The sequence below is a fragment of the Mobula hypostoma genome, chromosome 7 (assembly GCF_963921235.1).
Source record: "Mobula hypostoma chromosome 7, sMobHyp1.1, whole genome shotgun sequence".
Lineage (NCBI taxonomy): Eukaryota > Metazoa > Chordata > Chondrichthyes > Myliobatiformes > Myliobatidae > Mobula > Mobula hypostoma.
Window position 1 is genome coordinate 184,535,744 of NC_086103.1, and position 18,068 is coordinate 184,553,811.

Below are 18,068 nucleotides of genomic sequence, written 5' to 3' on the forward strand. Positions count from 1 at the left end.
AAGGTTGGAGGTGTTGTGGATAGTGTGGAGGACTGTCAAAGGTTACAGCGGGACATTGACAGGATGCAAAACGGGGCTGAGAAGTGGCAGATGGAATTCAACCCAGCTAAGTACGAGGTGGTTCATCTTGGTAGGTCAAATATGATGACAGAATATAGTATTAATGGTAAGACTCTTGGCAATGTGGAGGATCAGAGGGATCTTGGGGTCCGAGTCCACAGGACACTCAAAACTGCTGCGCAGGTTGACTCTGTGGTTAAGAAGGCATTCGGTGCATTGGCCTTCATAAATTGTAGGATTGAGTTTAGGAGACGAGAGGTAATGTTGCAGCACTATAGGACCCTGGTCAGACCCTACTTGGAGTACTGTGCTCAGTTCTGGTCGCCTCACTATAGGAAGGATGTGGAAACCATAGGAAGGGTGCAGAGGAGATTTACAAGGATGTTGCCTGGATTGGGGAGCATGCCTTATGAGAATAGGTTGAGTGAACTCGGCCTTTTCTCCTTGGAGCGATGGAGGATGAGAGGTGACCTGATAGAGGTGTATAAGATGACGACAGGCATTGATCGTGTGGATAGTCAGAGGCTTTTTCCCAGGACTGAAATGGCTAGCATGAGAGGGCACAGTTTTAAGGTGCTTGGAAGTAGGTACAAGGGAGATGTCAGGGGTAAGTTTTTTATGCAGAGAGTGGTGAGTGCGTGGAATGGGCTGCCGGCGACAGTGATGGAGGCAGATACGATAGGGTCTTTTAAAAGATTCCTAGAGCTTGGAAAAATAGAGGGCTATGGGTAACCCCAGGTAATTTCTAAAGTAAGTACATGTTTGGCACAGCTTTGTGGGCTATATTGTGCTGTAGGTTTTCTATGTTTCTATGTTTCTAAACAGTTCAGAGCAACTGGAATCCATCAATGCTGGCTGTTTATTGTTGGACACCAGCAGGAAGCCTCAGACACTAAGTTCAAACAAAAATCATCAACAAAACATTTTTAGCTGAACTACTGCAAAGCATCAGCATCATTATGCAATTATATTCAATAAAGGTTTATTTGTTTTTCCAAATTTCTATGTAATAGTAGTCTGAAACTATATTTGTGTTCAGCTTCAAGTAGACTATCTTAAAAAAAATTCCTGTAGAAGCAACAGTTTTGAAAAAAATTTGTTGTCCGGTGTAACCATACATGGCCCATCACTACATTAATCAAAACTTTATGTGCATTGTTAAAACATCCTGATGAAGGGTCTTGGCCCAAAATGTAAACTGTTTATTTCTCTCCATAGACTCTGCCTGACCTGCTGAGTTCCTCCAGCATTTTAATTATGAAGCACTTTTCATACAGACAGTATTATTCAAAGTGCTTTACAATGGGATAAATGCAAACATGAAAATAAAATTTAAACATCTGAAAATAAAAGATACAAAGATGTTAGTTAAAAGCAAGGTTAAATAAATAAGCAACACGCATAAAAATTGCTGGTGAACGCAGCAGGCCAGGCAGCATCTATAGGAAGAGGTACAGTCGACGTTTCGGGCCGAGACCTGAAACGTCGACTGTACCTCTTCCTAGAGATGCTGCCTGGCCTGCTGCGTTCACCAGCAACTTTGATGTGTGTTGCTTGAATTTTCAGCATCTGCAGAATTCCTCGTGTTTCCAGTTAAAACCCATTCACTTTCAAGCTCTGGCCTGCAGTTCTCGATGCTACCAGCAGATGGGGGTAACGTTGCACGTTCGCCCAATTTAACGGAGAGCGCAGTCACTGCCCTTCTCTGGAAGGGGCCAGATTGAGCGACAAAAGTAAACGTGTGATCGAACCAACTCACTAAAAAACAATCTATCAGTCTCAGGGTTGCATATGGTGACATGCATGTACTTTGAAGCTTATTTGGAGCAATTCAGGTGCTCGGAACAGTTTGAGATCCCGACCGAATGAATTTAACTCCTAAACTTGGATTGGAAAGTTAACGCCAATCTCCGTGACACTACTGAATTATTACGGAACTCCGGAAGTTGCGGCAAGGCCAGGGTTAACATAATATTCAGGCAAGGACAGATTGTAAAATAGAGTCCAAACAGCCCAGGCGAAAGAGGCCTTTGAAGAGCTTGCCTTTGAGCAGATTACCGGAGCCGGCTATGACCACACAGGCATACAACGGGAAGGATGTGAAACACACCCAGCAACTAAGGGACAATTCTTTTACTACCTTCAAAGTATCATCGGGTGTCTGTTTACAATTTCTATTCACACCTTTGTCGTGAATGGCGATGAATCTTGCAAATAAGTAGTTCAAATACACAGTTTTACCAAGTGGTCAATATCCCGTAACTGCGAGTCAATTCCGTATAGTAGATGCTGTTCAGACTGGAGAACAGCGTGGTCAGACTGTTCTCCTAGTGCACAAGTAACAACGTATGATTGAGGAATGAGCAACACACACAAACTGCTGGAGGAACTCAGCAGGGCAGGCAGCCGGTGGAACGGAATGGCCGGTTAATCGGCCTCAGCAGTCCGTCAGCCCGTTTCCTCACTCATTGTTGGGGTTTTTTTTCCGCACATTGGTTATTAGTACGTCCTGTTGGGTGTGATCTTTCATTGATTCCACTGTGTTTCCTGTACTTACTGTGATTACCCGCAAGGTTACATAATGACGACAAATATATATTTTGATAATAACTTTACTTTGAACTCTGAACTCCCTGAAGGGACCCCACCACCTCTCAGATCGAGATTGGGTGTACGGCAGTCTGCACACCACGACAGTGGCTGGAACATGATCTTGCCATCTGTACGGGAGCAAGGTGCGACCCTCACACAGCCCAGAACTTGCATTCCACCCTGAAAACTGCCAATGCTATTTTATTTGAACAGGAAACAGAGCGGACAGCAAAGTCTGCAACATCGGACCACACAGCGCCCTGAACGCTTTTCCAGACACACTGCAACGTTATAACCTCTGAAACACGAGTAATCACGGTAAATAATACAGCGCAATGCAGACCCTTCCGCCAACCTTTTCACCGACTCAAAAATTAATCAAAACCCTCCCATATACACAGCCCTGCACTCTTCCATTATCCCTGTGCCTCCATCTAATCCCATTGAACGGAACAATCCCACAAAAAGTAGTGGATGCGGCCCAGTCCATCAAGTATAAAGCCCTGTAACACACATCAAAGTTGCTGGTGAACACAGCAGGCCAGGCAGCATCTCTAGGAAGAGGTACAGTCGACGTTTCAGGCCGAGACCCTTCGTCAGGACTAGTATAAAGCCCTCCCCATCATTGAACACGTCCACACTGCACGCTGTCACAGGAAAGTAGCATCCATCATCAGGGTCCCCCAGCATCCAGGCCACTCTCTCTTCTCACTGCTACCATCAGGCAGGAGGTACAGGGAGCCTCAGGACTCACACCACCAGGTTCAGGAACAATTATTACCCCTCGACAATCAAGCTCTCACTCACCCCTACACTGAACTTTTCCAACAACCACGGACTCTTCATCTCATGTTCTCGATATTATTCTTGTTGGCTGTATTTTTATTTTTTTTCCCAGCTCAAGCTGGTAAAACCTGGGGTGCGGGCATAACCAAGCACATTAATTTCTCATTTGCTGGGAACTTTCAGACTATTCTAGTGGTGTTTAGTACTGTGGCTTTCTTAAAGATTTACATATTGATGTGCCAACCCAACTGTTTAATGCTTTGGGATGACACCAGTTGTAGGTATTACTATTGGGACAATGTTAATGTTAATGTTTCATAAGCTTTCAGTTTCCTCTTTTAATTCAGCCTATCTCTGGTGTTTTTCACTTACTGATTTCTGTATGTTGTGTGTGTTTGGAATGGCTATATTATTACGCAAGTTGTAATTGCTTGTTTATCCTGTATTATTATATCCAGATGGTTATTATGGATTGTCCTATCTGTAATAACTAATCGGTTGTATTATAATTTGCAGGACTCTGACTCTAAAACTGAATCAGACTTGCCACAGTTCTACACACTGTCCTTACATATCTGGAAAAGAAGGATGCTTATGTGAGAATACTGTTCTTGGACTACCATTCAACACCATAGTTCCCTCCAGGCTTGAAAGAAGCCCAGAGACCTTGGCCCTCAGCCTGCCTTGTGCAGCTGGATCCTGGATTTCCTGTCAGATCACCGGCAGGTGGTAAGAGTGGGCTCCCTCACCGCGGCCTCTCAGACCCTCGGGCTGTGTCCTAAGCCCCCTCCTTTACTCTCTGTATACCCATGACTGTCACCACCCACAGCTCCATTCAGCTAATTAAATTTGCTGACAACACCACACTGATTGGCCTAATCTCAAATAATAACAAGACAGCCTACAGAGAAGAAGTCAACTCCCTGACACAGTGGTGTCAAGAAAACAACCTCTCCCTCAATGCCACAAAAACAAAGGAGCTGGTTGTGGACTACAGGAGGAATGGAGACGGGCTAACCCCTACAGACATCAATGGATCTGGGGTTGAGAGGGTGAACAGCTTTAAATTCTTCGGCATACACATCACTGAGGATCTCACGTGGTCTGTACATAACAGCTGTGTAGTGAAAAAAGCACAACAGTGCCTCTTTCACCTCAGATGGCTGAGGAAGTTTGGTACGGGCCCCCAAATCCTAAGGAACTTTCTACAGGGGCACAATTGAGAGCATCCTGACTGGCTGCATCACTGCCTGGTATGGGAACTGTACTTCCCTTAATCGCGGGACTCTGCAGAGAGTGGTGCGGACAGCCCAGTGCATCTGTAGATGTGAACTTCCCACTATTCAGGACATTTACACAGGATAAAAAGGGCCTGAAGGATCATTGGGGACCCGATTCACCCCAACCAGAAACTGTTCCAGCTGCTACCATCCAGGAAATGGTACCACAGCACAAAAGCCAGGACGAACAGGCTCCGAGACAGCTTCTTCCACCAGGCCATCGGACTGATTAATTCACACTGATACAATTGTATTTCTATGTAACATTGACTGTCCTGTTGTACATACTATTTATTACAAATTACTATAAATTGTACATTGCACATTTAGATGGAGATGTAACATAAAGATTTTTACTCATGTATATGAAGGATGTAAGTAATAAAGTCAATTTAATTCAATTTATAGTAAGTTATGGTTTCTTTTAAGTGTTGGTATTTTAAAGCAAGATTTTGGTGAATGATGGTTGCCACTTGATTATGCGTGTGTAAGTAATCAGATTGAGTTAAACTGCTGCAGGATGCTGTAATGTGTTGGATTGTTTCTGGTTTCTCTTGGCATTTTCTACATTTATCCTCTTAAATTTGTTGGTCTTTTGTGATGTATTTTTGATTTTTTTGTGTTAACCACCTGGCCTGTATTGCCACAAGGAACCCCTCCATTTCTGGGAAGAGGTCTCCATGTCAGAGCCAAGTGTTCGACGCTTCCCTGTTAACATCTAGTCTGCTCAGATCGTGGGGATGTCTTCCATGGAGGGTCATGATCTTCCATTGGTTAACTTTTTCTTCTGTAGTGATAATTTCTTAGTCTTTTTCTGAGTTGTGTTTTCATTTAAGTTTAGTGATGTGTACTTAGCAGAATTGCATTTGCTCGCATGGAGAGCTGAACCCTATTTTTGTTGATGAAAATATATCCTTAGGAGTTTTATCTGACTGTCATGTAATTCTTTTGTCTGTAATTCCTTTCCTCCTTTTGTCCTACATAGTGTTAATCTAAGTGTGTTTGAGTGCACGTAGTGTTTTCTAAAATTTGTCATTTTGGTTCTTATTTTTCTTTGTAAATTTTCCAAATTGGTTTTGGACAAAGATATTATGCCAAAAGACTACATTAATATGGGTATAGTTATCATTTTATCTTTGTATTTGCAGAGTTTGTCATCTTCTGCACATAGGTTGCATGCAGTTTCTCATTGATTCTAATGTGTTTCTTTACATTTACTGTGAATGCCCACAAGAAATTAAATCTCAGGGTTGTATATGGTGGCATATATGTACTTTACATAATTTACATTGAACGTTGAAGAGTTCGTTGAATGCCCTTAACGTATCTGCCTCTACCACCATCCCCAGCAGGGCATTCCATGCACCCACCACTCTGTGTAAAAAAAACCTGCCTCTGACATCCCCCCTGTACTTTCCTCCAGTCACCTTAAAATTATGCCCCCTTGTATTAACCATTTCTGGCCTGGAAGAAAAGTCTCTGGCTGTCTCTGCCTGGGGTGGTGGAGGAGCCAGATACGTTAGTGACATTTAAGAGACTCTTAGATAGGGACATGGATGTTCAGGGAATGAAATGATATCGATCATGTGCAGTTCAGTTTGGTACAGACACCACTGGCCAAAGGACCTGCCCGAGTTCTGAGTTTAACACAGAGGGAATAATTTGAAGTCTGGAGATCACATATTGATTTTCCCTGAACCTTTATCTACACACAGTTACCAGGACAAGATCACTGACACAGGGTGGCAGATTAACAACCAGCACAACTGAGACAGCATCGACCGGCAAAGACTGCCCCCGCAACACACCACGAGAGACCCATCCCGGAGCAGAAACACAGCCTTGCCAGTTACCGTAAAGCCGCTCTCTGGTGCCGGCTCTCTCCGCTGGCACGCGGACCTTCATGGAGCCTCGGATGTTCCCGGTTTCCTCCCCGCGGTGCGACAGCGAGGTGAGAAAGACTTGAGCAGTGCTGCCAATCATCGACTTCAGCGCGACACAGCACTCTCCTGTGGGGGAGATGGGACAGAAAACACATGATGGTGAAATGGATGGAGCCCATAGCAGGAAGAGCTCTGTCCAGACCTGACACTGAGGCTTCATAAAGCACTTGTCAGACCGCACTTGGAGTATTGTGGGCAGTTTTGAGCCCTTTATCTCAGAAAGGAAGTGTTGCCATTGGAGAAGGTCCAGAGTAGGTTCACGAGAGTTATCCCACGAATGAAGGGTTAAAATATCAAGAGCATATGGCTCTGGACCTGTACTCACTAGAATTCAGAAGAATGATGGGGGGTGGATCTCATTAAAAGCTATCAAATACTGAAATGCTTAGATGGAGTGGATGTGGAGAGGATGTTTCCCATGGTGGGGGAGTCCATGACCAGAGGGCATAACCTCAGAATAGAGGGACATTCTTTTAGAACAGAGACGAGGAGGAATTTTTTTAGCCAGAGGGTGGTGAATCTGTGGAATTCATTGCCACAGACAGCTGCTGAGGCGGTCGCTGGGTCTATTTAAAGCTGAGGTTGATAGGTTCTTGATTAGTCAAGGCTTCAAAGTTTACGGGAGAAGGCAGGAGAATGGTTTTGAGAGGGATTTAAAAAAATCAGCCATGATGGAATGTCTTCAGCCATGATGGGTATATCAGGACGCACGGTAGCATAGAGGTTACAGAAATGCTTTACAGCGCTAGTGACCACTGAACGGGGTACAAATCCTTCTGGTGTCTGTAAGGTGACTGTACATTCTTCCTGTAACCACAAGAGTTTCCTCCCACATTCCAAAGATGTACAGGTTAGGGTTGATGACTTGTAAGCATGCTATGCTGGTGACAGAAGCGTGGCAACAATTGTTGGACTGTGGATCACTGACTCAAACACTGACTCAAAACAACGCATGTCACCGTATGTTTTGATGTACGTGACAAATAAAGCTAATCTTGAAAAAGTCTCTGTAAAAGGGACAGGTTACTGGAACTTGGAAAATTCATTGCAAGTGCCGCTGGGTTGAATACTATCCAGATGGAATATAAAGGTGCTGTTCCTCTAGTTTGCTTTGCTCCATTCACTGCAGAAGGTGGGTGTTCCCAGTGGCCACCCATGTTAATTCCACTTCCCATTCCCATTCCGACCTGTTGGTCCACAGCCTCCTCTACTGTCACAAGGAGTTTGGAGGAGCAACACCTCATATTCCATCTGGGTAGTCTGCAACCTGATGGCATGAACATCGACTTCTCTAACTTGATGTAATTTCTACTCCCTCTCCCTTTCTCTTTTTCTGTTCCCCCATTCTGGTTTCCCGCTCATCTCTTCTCATTTCCTCACCTTCCCATCAGCTCCCTCTGATGCCCCTCCTCCTCCCCTTTCTCCTGTCTTCCACTCTTCTCTAACAGATTCCTCTTTCTCCAGCCCTTCCCCTCTTCCACCTATCACCTCTCAGCCTCTTACTGCATCCCTCTCTCCACATACCTGCCCTCACTTATCACCTTCCAGCTTGTGCTCCTTCCCCTCTTCCCTCATTCTTATTCTGGCTTCTGCCCCCTTCCTTTGCAGTCCGGATGAAGGGTCTCCACCCAAAACATAGATGCTGCCTGACCTGCTGAGGTCCTCCAGAATTGTGTGTGTGTGGCTCTGGTTAGAGTTCAGCCTAGTCCTGGCTGGAGGAGATGACACGGAGAGACCCAGAACCCTTGGGTGCGAAGTTCACCGAATTCCGAAGGAAAGGCTGAAGTGGAGAGTGTTCAGGAGCCGACGAAGGATTTATGAGTGGAAAAGCGAGCCTAACTTTAGCGGACAGGCTGAGACTTCTGTGTAATGCTGGTGGTCAAAGTCTCATTTGCATCTTTGCAGCCAGCTTACCATAGGATTCGTAACCGTCCACTGACTTGACAGTCAGGAGGAGATGCTGGTCCTGGAGATATTCGATATCTGAGAGAATTGGCTTCAGCTGTAAAACAAAATGTATTTCTGATTCGACAACAAGTTGTGAAATGCATTTACAATCTAATATACTCTGTGGTTACACACACGCAGTTGCCACTTCATTGGCTACCTCCTGTACCTAATAAAGTGGCCACTGAGTGTATGTCCGTGATCTTCTATTGCTGCAGCCCATCCATTTCAAGATTTGATGTGTTGTGCATTTAGAGATGCTCTTCTGCACACCACTGTTGTAAGTTGTGGGTATTTGAGTTACTGTCACCTTTTTGTCAGCTTGAACCAGTCTGACCATTCTCCTCTGACTTCTCTCATTAATAAGGTGTGTTCACCCACAGAACTGCTGCTCACTGGATTTTTTCAGTTTGTTTTTTTGCACCATTCTCTGTAAACTCCGGAGACTGTTGTGTGTGAAAATCCCAGGAGACAGCAGTTTCTAAAATACTCAAACCACCCCATCTGGCACCAACAATCACTCAACAGTTAATGTCACTTAGGTCACATTTCTTCCCCATTCCAACGTTTGGTCTGAACTTCCTGACCATGTCTACATGCTTTTCTACACTGAGCTGCTGCCACATGATTGGCTGATTAGGTATTTGCAATAACGGGCAGGTGTACAAGTGTACCTAATAAAGACCATAAGACATAGGAGCAGAATTGGGCCATCTGGCCCATCGAGTCTACTCCACCATTCAATCATGGCTGATCTTTTTTCTAACTCCTTCTCAACCCCAGTTCCCAGCCTTCTCCCTGTAACCTCTGATCCACTTCCAATCAAGAACCTATCAATCTCTGCCTTAAATACACGCAATGACCTAGCCTCCACAGCTGCCTGTAGTAACAAATTCCACAAATTCACCACCCACAGGCTAAAGAAATTTCTCCGTACCTCTGTTTTAAATGGACATCCCTCTATCCTGAGGCTGTGCCCTCTTGTCCTAGACTCTCCCACCATGGGAAACATCCTTTCCACATCTACTCTGTCTAGGCCTTTCAACATTCGAAAGGTTTCAATGAGATCCCCCCTCATCTTCCTGAATTCCAGCGAGTACAGACCCAGAGCCATCAAACGTTCCTTGTATGATAACCCTTTCATTCCTGGAATCATCCCTGTGAACCTCCTCTGGACCCTCTCTGATGCCAGCACATCTTTTCTAAGATGAAGGACCCAAAACTGTTCACATACTCAAGGTGAGGCCTCACCAGTGACTTATAAAGCCTCAGCATCACATCCTTGCTCCTGTATTCTAGAGCTCTTGAAATGAATGCTAACATGGCATTTGCCTTCATCACCAACGACTCAACCTGCAAGTTAACCTTCAGGGTATTAAGATGGCCAATGAGTAAAACTAGAACGTGGAACAGTTCAGCATAAATTGGCCTTTCAGCCCACAACGTTGTGTCGATCTTCTAACTTAAGCTTAAATGACCTTTTAACTTACTATAGAGGGTGCAGAGGAGATTTACAAGGATGGTGCCTGGATTGGAGAGCATGTCTTATGAGAATAGGTTGAGTGAACTTGGTCTTTTCTCCTTGGAGCAATGGAGGATGAGAGGTGACCTGATAGAGGTGTATATAAGATGATGTATGGATAGCCAGAGGCTTTTTCCCAGGGCTGAAATGGCTAACAAGAGGGGGCATAGCTTTAAGGTGTTTGGAAACAGGTATAAGGGGGCCGTCAGAGTTAAGTTTTTCACACAGAGAGTGGTGGGTGCATGGAATACACTGCCAGCAGCAGTGGTGGAAGTGATACAACAGGGTTTCTTAAGAGACTCTTAGATAGGTACATGGAGCTTAGAAAAATAGAGGGCTATGCGGTAGGGAAATTCTAGGCAGTTTCTAGAGTAAGTTACATGGTCGGCACAACATTGTGGGCCGAAGGGCCTGTAATGTGCTGTAAATTTCTGTGCTCTGTTAAACTAAGATCAACCTAACTCTTCCCTCCCACATAGACCTCAATTTCTTTCTCATCCCTGTGCCCATCTAAAAATCTCATACATGTTCCTAATGCAGGGGTTACCAACCTGGTGTCCACAGACCACTCGGTTAATGGTAGGGCTCCATGGCATAAAAAAGGTTGGGTACCCCTGCCCTGATGTATCTGACTCTATCACCACCCCTGACTATGTGATCCACGCACCCACCACTCTCTGTGTAAAAGGACTTACCTGTAACATCCTCCTTATACTTTCCTCCAATCAGCTAAAAATTATGCCCTTCGTATTACTACTTCAGCCCAAGGAAAAAGTCTCTGGCTGTCCACGCAATCTCTGCCTGGTATCATTAATCCCATCTGTTGCTGGGATCTCAAAGACTGCCTGCCACATTTCTGACAGTCACTGTGTTTACTGACCTCTGAAAATGCAGGGGTCTAAAACACCTTCCCCTAAGGCTGTTTCACACTAACTGAGCCGGAGGTTATAGGTAGAGAGGAGGTCCTCTGCAGAAACAGAGAGAGTTCGGTTTGAGTTACCGTTGGGAGCTGCCTCGATGACCAGCCAACTTTCAGGAAGTTCATGTTGTCGCTATTTTGCGTATCGTTTTCTGAACTTTTCTTGAATTCTGAAACACAGTGGGTTGTGGTAATGTTACCGCTCAGTTCATGAATCAAGAATTCGAGATTGTTTAATGACATTTCCGGTACACAAGTGTAAAGGAGAACAAAATAATTGTTACTCCAGATCCAAAGCAGCACAAAACAAAGCCCGATAAAAATTAGAACACAATAAAAAACCTCAATAAATATAAATACACAAGATAGCTTACATACACAGATTGATTGTGTGTCTATAAAGTGACACTAGGCACAGGAGTGTCTGTACATAAGGTGACTCTGACAGGAAATGATAAAGTAGTGGTGGTTGGGGGTGTGGAGGTGTGGGTTAGTGGGTGGAGGTGTTGATCAGCCTTACTAATTGGGGAAAGTAACTGTTTTTGAGTCTGGTGGTCCTGGTGTGGATGCTACGTAGCCTTCACCCTAACAACAGAAATTCTGCAGATGCTGGAAATTCAAGCAACATACATCAAAGTTGCTGGTGAACGCAGCAGGCCAGGCAGCATCTATAGGAAGAGGTGCAGTCGACATTTCAGGCCGAGACCCTTTGTCAGGACTGGGAGTGGGACTAACAGTTTATCGGCAGAGTGGGTGGGATCCTTCATGATGTTACTATCCCTTTTCTGGCACCTCTCTGTAGATATGTCCTTGTTGGCAGGTAGTCTGGTGCTGGTGATGCGTTGGACAGTTTTGATGACCTGCTGTCGAGCCTTCCTGTCTGTCACAGTGCAGTGTCTGTACCCAGGGACCCGCTGTCGAGCCTCCCTGTCTGTCACAGTGCAGTGTCCATACCCAGGGACCCGCTGTCGAGCCTCCCTGTCTGTCACAGTGCAGTGTCCATACCCAGGGACCCGCTGTCGAGCCTCCCTGTCTGTCACAGTGCAGTGTCCATACCCAGGGACCCGCTGTCGAGCCTCCCTGTCTGTCACAGTGCAGTGTCCATACCCAGGGACCCGCTGTCGAGCCTCCCTGTCTGTCACAGTGCAGTGTCCGTACCCAGGCAGTGATGCAGCTTGTTAGGATACTCTCTACTGTGCATCTGCAGAAGGTCGTGAGTATAGATGTGCAAAGTCCAGCTCTTTTCAACCCTCTCAGAAAGTAAAGGCATTGTGGAGCTTTCCTGATTGTGTAGAACGTGTTCTAGGACCCAGTTAGCTCCAACTTTCAGTTCAGGACTGTTAGATGCCAATTTAAGAGTCATCAAGGTCAAGTCGTAACAGACAGATGAGGAGGAATTTCTGTAACCTGTGTAATTCATCGCCTCATTACATAAGAACATAAGAAATAGGAGCAGGAGTCGGCCATCTGGCCCGCCGAGCCTGCTCCACCATTCAATAAGATCATGGCTGATCTGGCCATGGACTCATCTCCACCTACCTGCCTTTTCCACATGACCCTTAATTCCCACAGGCGGCTGTGGAGACCAAAGCATTGGGTATATTTAAAGTGGAGGTTGATAGGTTTTATAATTGGTAAGGGCATCAAGGACAGGAGAATGGGGTTGAGAGGGATAGTAAATCAAACATGATGGAAATGCGGAGCAGACTCCAGCCAAATGGACTAATTCTGCTTCTCTCTCTTTTGTCCTTGCCAACCAAGATTCCCATTGGAGCTGGTCCCATTTACCTGTGTTTGTCTCATATTCCATATAACAATTACACCACAGAAACGGACCATCTCGGCCCTTCTAGTCCATGCCGAACGCTTACTCTCACCTGGTCCCACTTACCTGCACTCAGCCCATAACCCTCCATTCTTGTCCATATAGCTGTCCAGTTTAACTTTAAATGACAATATCGAACCTGCCTCAACCACTCAACACCTCAACCTTTCCCTAATCCTTTCCTATAGGTGTACCTGTCCACGTATATTTTAAACATTGTTGGTGTACCTGTGTCAACTGCTTGCTCTGGTAGTTCAGTCCATATACTCACCATCCTCTGGGTGAAAAGTCGCCCCTGAAGTTCCTCTGTTATACGTCAATGACTTGGATGAAGGAATTGATGGCTTTGTGGCCAAGTTTGCGGATGATACAAAGATAGGTGGAGGGTTAGGTAGTGCTGAGGAAGCAGGGAGACTGCAGAAGGGCTTAAACAGATTGGGAGACTGGGCAAAAAAAGCGCAGATGGGAAGTGTACGGGCATGCACTCTGGAAGGATTAAAGGCATGGACTATTTTGCAAACCGGGAGAAGATTAAACAGAGCTGCAGAGGGAATTGGGAGTCCTCACTCAGGAGCCCCTAAAGGTTAACTTGCAGGTTGTAAGGAAGGCAAATGCAATGTTAGCATTCATTTTGAGATATGTAGAATACAAAAGAAAGGGTGTAATGCTGAAGCAAATGCAGAGACTTTAAAAGGCTGCACTTGGAGTATTGTGAGCAGTTTTGGGTCCCTTATCTGAGAAAGGATGTGTTGGCATTGGAGAGGGTCTAGAGGAGGCTCATGAGAATGATCTCAGGAATGAAAGGGTTAATGTCTAAGGAGAATTTGATGGCTCTGTGCCTGTACTCGCTGGAGATTAGAAGAGGGGGAGGAACTTGTTGAAACTTATCCAATATTGAAAGGCCTAGATAGAGTGAATGTGGGGAGGATGCTTCCTATGGTGGGTGAGTCTAGGACCAGGGGGCACAAACTCAGAACAGAAGGATGTCTATTTAGAACAGAGATGAGGAAAAGTATTGTTAGCCAGAGGGTGGTGAATCTGTGGAATTCATTGCTAAGGAGGCCAAGTTGCTGGGTTAGTTTAAAGTGGAAGTTGATGGGTTTGTGATTAATCAGTGTGTCAAAGGTTACAGGGAGAAGGCAGGAGAATGGGGTTGAGAGGGATAATAAATCAGCTATGATGAAATGGCGGAACAGACCCAAGATCTTATGATCTAAATCTTCCCATTTTCACCTTTAAACCTATGCACGCTACATAGTACAGCACAGGAACAGGCCACAATATTGTGCCAAACCAATTAAATTAGTAAACCAACAGTCAACTAAACTAACCTGACGAAGGGTCTCGGCCTGAAACGTCGACTGCGCCTCTTCCTACAGATGCTGCTTGGCCTGCTGCGTTCACCAGCAACTTTGATGTATGTTGCTTGAATTTCCAGCATCTGCAGAATTCCTGTTGTTTGAGTCAACTAAACTATTTCCTTCCACCGACACAATGTCCACTTCCTTCCATTTTCCACACATTCATGTGCCTATCTGAATGTCTCTTAAAAGTCCCCAATGTATTTCCCTCTAAGACCACCCCAGGTAGTGCATTTCAGGCACCCACCAATCTCCGTGTAAAAAAAAATTTGCCCCTTTACCCCCTCACCTTAAATGCACGCCCTTTGGTATTAGACATTTCAACCCTGGGAGAAAGAGATCGTCAGTCTAGTCTAGCTATGTCTCTCATAATCTTATAAACCTCTATCAGAGCTTAATTCTCGACTTGTTGATTCCTAATGCTGGGAAACAAGACTGCATGTATTCACTCTATCACGCTCCTCATAACTTTAGACACGTCTGTCAGATCACCCCTCATTCTCCTGCACTTCAGTGAATAATGTCCTCACCTGTCCAACCTCTCCCCTGTAAGTTAGTCCCTCAAGTCCAGGCAACATCCTTGCCAATCTTTTCAAATTAATGACAGCTTGCTCAACCTCTCCCGAGTCTAGACAGTACGGGACGGCATGTTGTGTAGCAGTCAGCGTAACACTTCACAGTGCAGGGGGGTTCGGTCAGCGTAACACTTCACAGCGCGGGGGGGGTTCGGTCAGCGTAACACTTCACAGTGCGGGGGGGGGTTCGGTCAGTGTAACACTTCACAGTGCGGGGGGGGGTTCGGTCAGTGTAACACTTCACAGTGCGGGGGGGGTTCGGTCAGCGTAACACTTCACAGTGCGGGGGGGGTTCGGTCAGCGTAACACTTCACAGTGCGGGGGGGTTCGGTCAGCGTAAAACTTCACAGTGCGGGGGGGTTCGGTCAGCGTAACACTTCACAGTGCGGGGGGTTCGGTCAGTGTAACACTTCACAGTGCGGGGGGGTTCGGTCAGTGTAACACTTCACAGTGCGGGGGGGTTCGGTCAGTGTAACACTTCACAGCGCGGGGGGGGTTCGGTCAGTGTAACACTTCACAGTGCGGGGGGGGTTCGGTCAGTGTAACACTTCACAGTGCGGGGGGGGTTCGGTCAGTGTAACACTTCACAGCGCGGGGGGGGTTCGGTCAGTGTAACACTTCACAGTGCGGGGGGGGGTTCGGTCAGTGTAACACTTCACAGTGCGGGGGGGGTTCGGTCAGTGTAACACTTCACAGTGCGGGGGGGAGTTCGGTCAGCGTAACACTTCACAGCGCGGGGGGGGTTCGGTCAGTGTAACACTTCACAGTGCGGGGGGGGGTTCGGTCAGTGTAACACTTCACAGTGCGGGGGGGGTTCGGTCAGTGTAACACTTCACAGTGTGGGGGGGTTCGGTCAGCGTAACACTTCACAGTGCGGGGGGGGTTCGGTCAGTGTAACACTTCACAGTGCGGGGGGGTTCGGTCAGCGTAACACTTCACAGTGCGGGGGGGTTCGGTCAGCGTAACACTTCACAGTGGAGGGGGGGTTCGGTCAGCGTAACACTTCACAGCGCGGGGGGGTTCTGTCAGCGTAACACTTCACAGCGCGGGGGGGTTCGGTCAGTGTAACACAGTGCGGGGGGGTTCGGTCAGCGTAACACTTCACAGTGCGGGGGGGGTTCGGTCAGCGTAACACTTCACAGCGCGTGGAGGGGGTTCGGTCAGCGTAACACTTCACAGTGCGGGGGGGTTCGGTCAGTGTAACACTTCACAGTGCGGGGGGGTTCGGTCAGTGTAACACTTCACAGTGCGGGGGAGGTTCGGTCAGCGTAACACTTCACAGTGCGGGGAGGTTCGGTCAGCGTAACACTTCACAGTGCGGGGGGGTTCGGTCAGTGTAACACTTCACAGTGCGGGGGAGGTTCGGTCAGCGTAACACTTCACAGCGCGGGGGGGGTTCGGTCAGTGTAACACCACAGTGCGGGGGGGTTCGGTCAGCGTAACACTTCACAGTGCGGGGGGGTTCGGTCAGCGTAACACATCACAGTGCGGGGGGGGTTCGGTCAGCGTAACACTTCACAGTGCGGGGGGGTTCGGTCAGCGTAACACTTCACAGTGGAGGGGGGAGTTCGGTCAGTGTAACACTTCACAGTGCGGGGGGGTTCGGTCAGCGTAACACTTCACAGTGCGGGGGGGTTCGGTCAGCGTAACACTTCACAGTGGAGGGGGGGTTCGGTCAGCGTAACACTTCACAGCGCGGGGGGGTTCTGTCAGCGTAACACTTCACAGCGCGGGGGGGGTTCGGTCAGTGTAACACAGTGCGGGGGGGTTCGGTCAGCGTAACACTTCACAGTGCGGGGGGGTTCGGTCAGCGTAACACTTCACAGCGCGTGGAGGGGGTTCGGTCAGCGTAACACTTCACAGCGCGTGGAGGGGGTTCGGTCAGCGTAACACTTCACAGTGCGGGGGGGTTCGGTCAGTGTAACACTTCACAGTGCGGGGGGGTTCGGTCAGCGTAACACTTCACAGTGCGGGGGAGGTTCGGTCAGCGTAACACTTCACAGTGCGGGGGGGTTCGGTCAGCGTAACACTTCACAGTGCGGAGGGGTTCGGTCAGCGTAACACTTCACAGTGCGGGGGAGGTTCGGTCAGCGTAACACTTCACAGTGCGGGGGAGGTTCGGTCAGCGTAACACTTCACAGTGTGGGGGGGTTCGGTCAGCGTAACACTTCACAGTGCGGGGGGGGTTCGGTCAGTGTAACACTTCACAGTGCGGGGGGGGTTCGGTCAGTGTAACACTTCACAGTGCGGGGGGGTTCGGTCAGTGTAACACTTCACAGTGCGGGGGAGGTTCGGTCAGCGTAACACTTCACAGTGCGGGGGGGTTCGGTCAGCGTAACACTTCACAGTGCGGGGGGGTTCGGTCAGTGTAACACTTCACAGTGCGGGGGGGTTCGGTCAGCGTAACACTTCACAGTGCGGGGGAGGTTCGGCCAGCGTAACACTTCACAGTGCGGGGGAGGTTCGGTCAGCGTAACACTTCACAGTGTGGGGGGGTTCGGTCAGCGTAACACTTCACAGTGTGGGGGGGTTCGGTCAGTGTAACACTTCACAGTGTGGGGGGGTTCGGTCAGTGTAACACTTCACAGTGCGGGGGGGTTCGGTCTGCGTAACACTTCACAGTGCGGGTGGGTTCGGTCAGCGTAACACTTCACAGTGCGGGGGGGTTCGGTCAGCGTAACACTTCACAGTGCGGGGGAGGTTCGGTCAGCGTAACACTTCACAGTGTGGGGGGGTTCGGTCAGTGTAACACTTCACAGTGCGGGGGGGGTTCGGTCAGTGTAACACTTCACAGTGCGGGGGAGGTTCGGTCAGCGTAACACTTCACAGTGCGGGGGGGTTCGGTCTGCGTAACACTTCACAGTGCGGGGGAGGTTCGGTCAGCGTAACACTTCACAGTGCGGGGGGGTTCGGTCAGCGTAACACTTCACAGTGCGGGGGGGTTCGGTCAGCGTAACACTTCACAGTGCGGGGGAGGTTCGGTCAGCGTAACACTTCACAGTGCGGGGGGGGTTCGGTCAGCGTAACACTTCACAGTGCGGGGGGGTTCGGTCAGCGTAACACTTCACAGTGGAGGGGGGAGTTCGGTCAGTGTAACACTTCACAGTGCGGGGGAGGTTCGGTCAGCGTAACACCACAGTGCGGGGGGGGGTTCGGTCAGTGTAACACTTCACAGTGCGGGGGAGGTTCGGTCAGTGTAACACTTCACAGTGCGGGGGGGGGTTCGGTCAGTGTAACACTTCACAGTGCGGGGGAGGT

At 47.9% G+C, this 18,068-nt stretch overlaps 1 protein-coding gene across 1 annotated transcript in view; it reads right to left on the reverse strand.

Moving 5' to 3' along the window:
* The window catches only part of inppl1a (inositol polyphosphate phosphatase-like 1a), a 217,441-nt gene that overhangs the window by 23,389 nt on the left and 175,984 nt on the right, over positions 1–18,068 (reverse strand). Inside the window, exons 21-23 of the mRNA XM_063054726.1 lie at positions 11,131–11,219; positions 8,576–8,663; positions 6,572–6,727 (exon numbers count right to left, since the gene is read on the reverse strand). Coding sequence (XP_062910796.1) covers positions 6,572–6,727; positions 8,576–8,663; positions 11,131–11,219 — 333 coding nt within the window. The remainder of the gene's footprint in view (positions 1–6,571; positions 6,728–8,575; positions 8,664–11,130; positions 11,220–18,068) is intronic.